The sequence below is a fragment of the Adiantum capillus-veneris genome, chromosome 14, assembly GCF_014529385.1.
Source record: "Adiantum capillus-veneris isolate H3 chromosome 14, ASM1452938v2, whole genome shotgun sequence".
NCBI lineage: Eukaryota > Viridiplantae > Streptophyta > Polypodiopsida > Polypodiales > Pteridaceae > Adiantum > Adiantum capillus-veneris.
Genome location: NC_140944.1, coordinates 94446225 through 94448183, shown reverse-complemented (window position 1 = coordinate 94448183; position 1959 = coordinate 94446225). Strand labels below are relative to the sequence as shown.

The 1959-nt window shown below is 39.4% G+C and overlaps 1 protein-coding gene across 1 annotated transcript in view; it reads right to left on the bottom strand.

The window, feature by feature from the left end:
• LOC147442782 (sesquiterpene synthase 6-like) overlaps positions 1-422 on the bottom strand; it is a 1041-nt gene extending 619 nt beyond the window's left edge. Inside the window, exon 1 of the mRNA XM_086529433.1 lies at positions 1-422. This exon is cut by the window's left edge and continues 619 nt beyond it. Coding sequence (XP_086385559.1) covers positions 1-422 — 422 coding nt within the window.
• Positions 423-1959: the final 1537 nt, after the last annotated feature.

The window sequence follows — 1959 nt, the reverse complement described above, 5'->3', positions numbered from 1 at the left end:
CATTCTCTAGCCACAATAACGCAGGACGGATCCTTCCCTTCTAACAATGGGGGTGTTGTCTCATCGTCCCCAAACAGAGCATCGAGAATGCGCTTGCACAGTCTCTCCACTTGGAGTGACCCACCATCTTCAGCGGTGCAACGGTCCACCTCATCATCGAACAGAAAGTGCCAAAACATGAATTTCCCCAATGTCAGTAATCGATTGGGCGGCTCTACTAGCGCCATCGGCCACATGGTGAATGCCAGCTGATCGATGCGAAGCTTATGCAACGCTTCTATGTCGTGGAGGTTGAGACTCTTCTTTGCCCATGCATGCAACTCCTCTTTTGCAATTGCATGCCTCGGATGGAATGTCAACGGAAAGAGGCTATCTTCAAAGTAAACCTCTTCAGGTACGTGGGGAAGCTTTCCGCCCTCCATGCTTGCCTACACCTCAATTTTGTGCAGCACACAAATACAGACTTTATTGCGACTCAATGATTGAGAATGCTTTCATTTAGAGGGGATTTTTTGCGGGCTTTAAATCATGCACCCTTTGCACCTTGCAAGAACAAGCGGCTTCAACTGTAGCAAATTTCAAACATGGACAAGTCAAGGCACTCATCTTTGAAAAAAATGGCACTCACCTTTGAATTTAGAACACAAATACCTTCAATTATAGGATACCATTTTTCTCTCAATCCCTCCCTCCCTCTCTCTCTCTCTCCTCTCAATCCTCTCTCTTCTTTTTGAATGCAAAGAACACTTTGAAAAAGAAGGATAGATTACTTTGAAAAACAAGGATACAATCTCAATAGACCACTTTGACAAAGAAGGCTCCAAAGGGGGCATATACTAACAAACGTGAAAACATGTGAGCGAAATTAACAAGCTCATAAGTTTATCTGATATTAGGCTCACCTCATCTTATAAATCTTATAAGTTTTCGAGCAATTCTCATAAAAAAAAATGGTGTTTTTCACATCATCTTTCTCACTGTACAACAATGAAAAATCCAAGAAAAGAAATTAGTACATGAAAAAATCTTAGTGAGAAAACTTTCATACATGAGAAAGGATTAGAAAAAATCGTTATTTTTTTTTCTTGCATTAATATTGTGAAAGGCATTGCATTCTCTCAAAGTATTTGTCACACACGAGAACAGAATAGTCTCATGTTGTGAGAGAAAATTGAAATTTTCTCTTATAGGTGAAGCCAGAGGTTAGGAATGTGCGTGTTGTAAGAGAAAATTGCAATTTTCTCTTATAGGTGAAGCCAGAGGATAGGAATTTTCTCTTTGACTAATTTTTAAGCTGGTGTGTGAAGTTTGTTACAAACAAAAAGGTGAAGAGTGAGTCCAGAGCCACAAACTTAGTCCTTTTTGCCAAAAAAGTGTTGCAAAAGAACTATTGAAGAAGGGTAGTACACTTGGGACTTGTCAAAATTTGAAAAAAATGCCCAAAAGCAAGAATCAGCGCCAAAATTTTAATTTTTGCATCAATTTCTACTACGAAAGATTTTTTTGGATAATTTTGATACCAAGCACTTCTCTTAAGTAGTGTAAGACACCCATAATGTTAGAATTGGGAAAAGTGCAGTATTCCACTTGGGGTTGCAAAAATTGCAAAGAGCAGTATTCCACTTGGGGGTGCAAAAATTGCAATTTTTGCACCTAACCCTAATCACACTTGAATCGAGGATCCCATATTTGCATCAGAGGAATTCCTTAGGGTGAGTAGCACAGTTGCATAGCCAAATCTAGAGTTACTCTCTTGACCATGAGAATAGGAGGCCATATTTGCATCAAAGGAAGTCTTCGGGGTAAGTAGCACACTTGCATAGCCAAATCTAGAGCTACTCTATTGAGCATGAGAATAGGCTAAACTCCACTATGAAACCAGACCAAGATGAGATCAAGGGACTCTTGAGACAATTAAAGAGTTAAAACGTTGAATTTCTTGCCAATATCAGTTTTTTT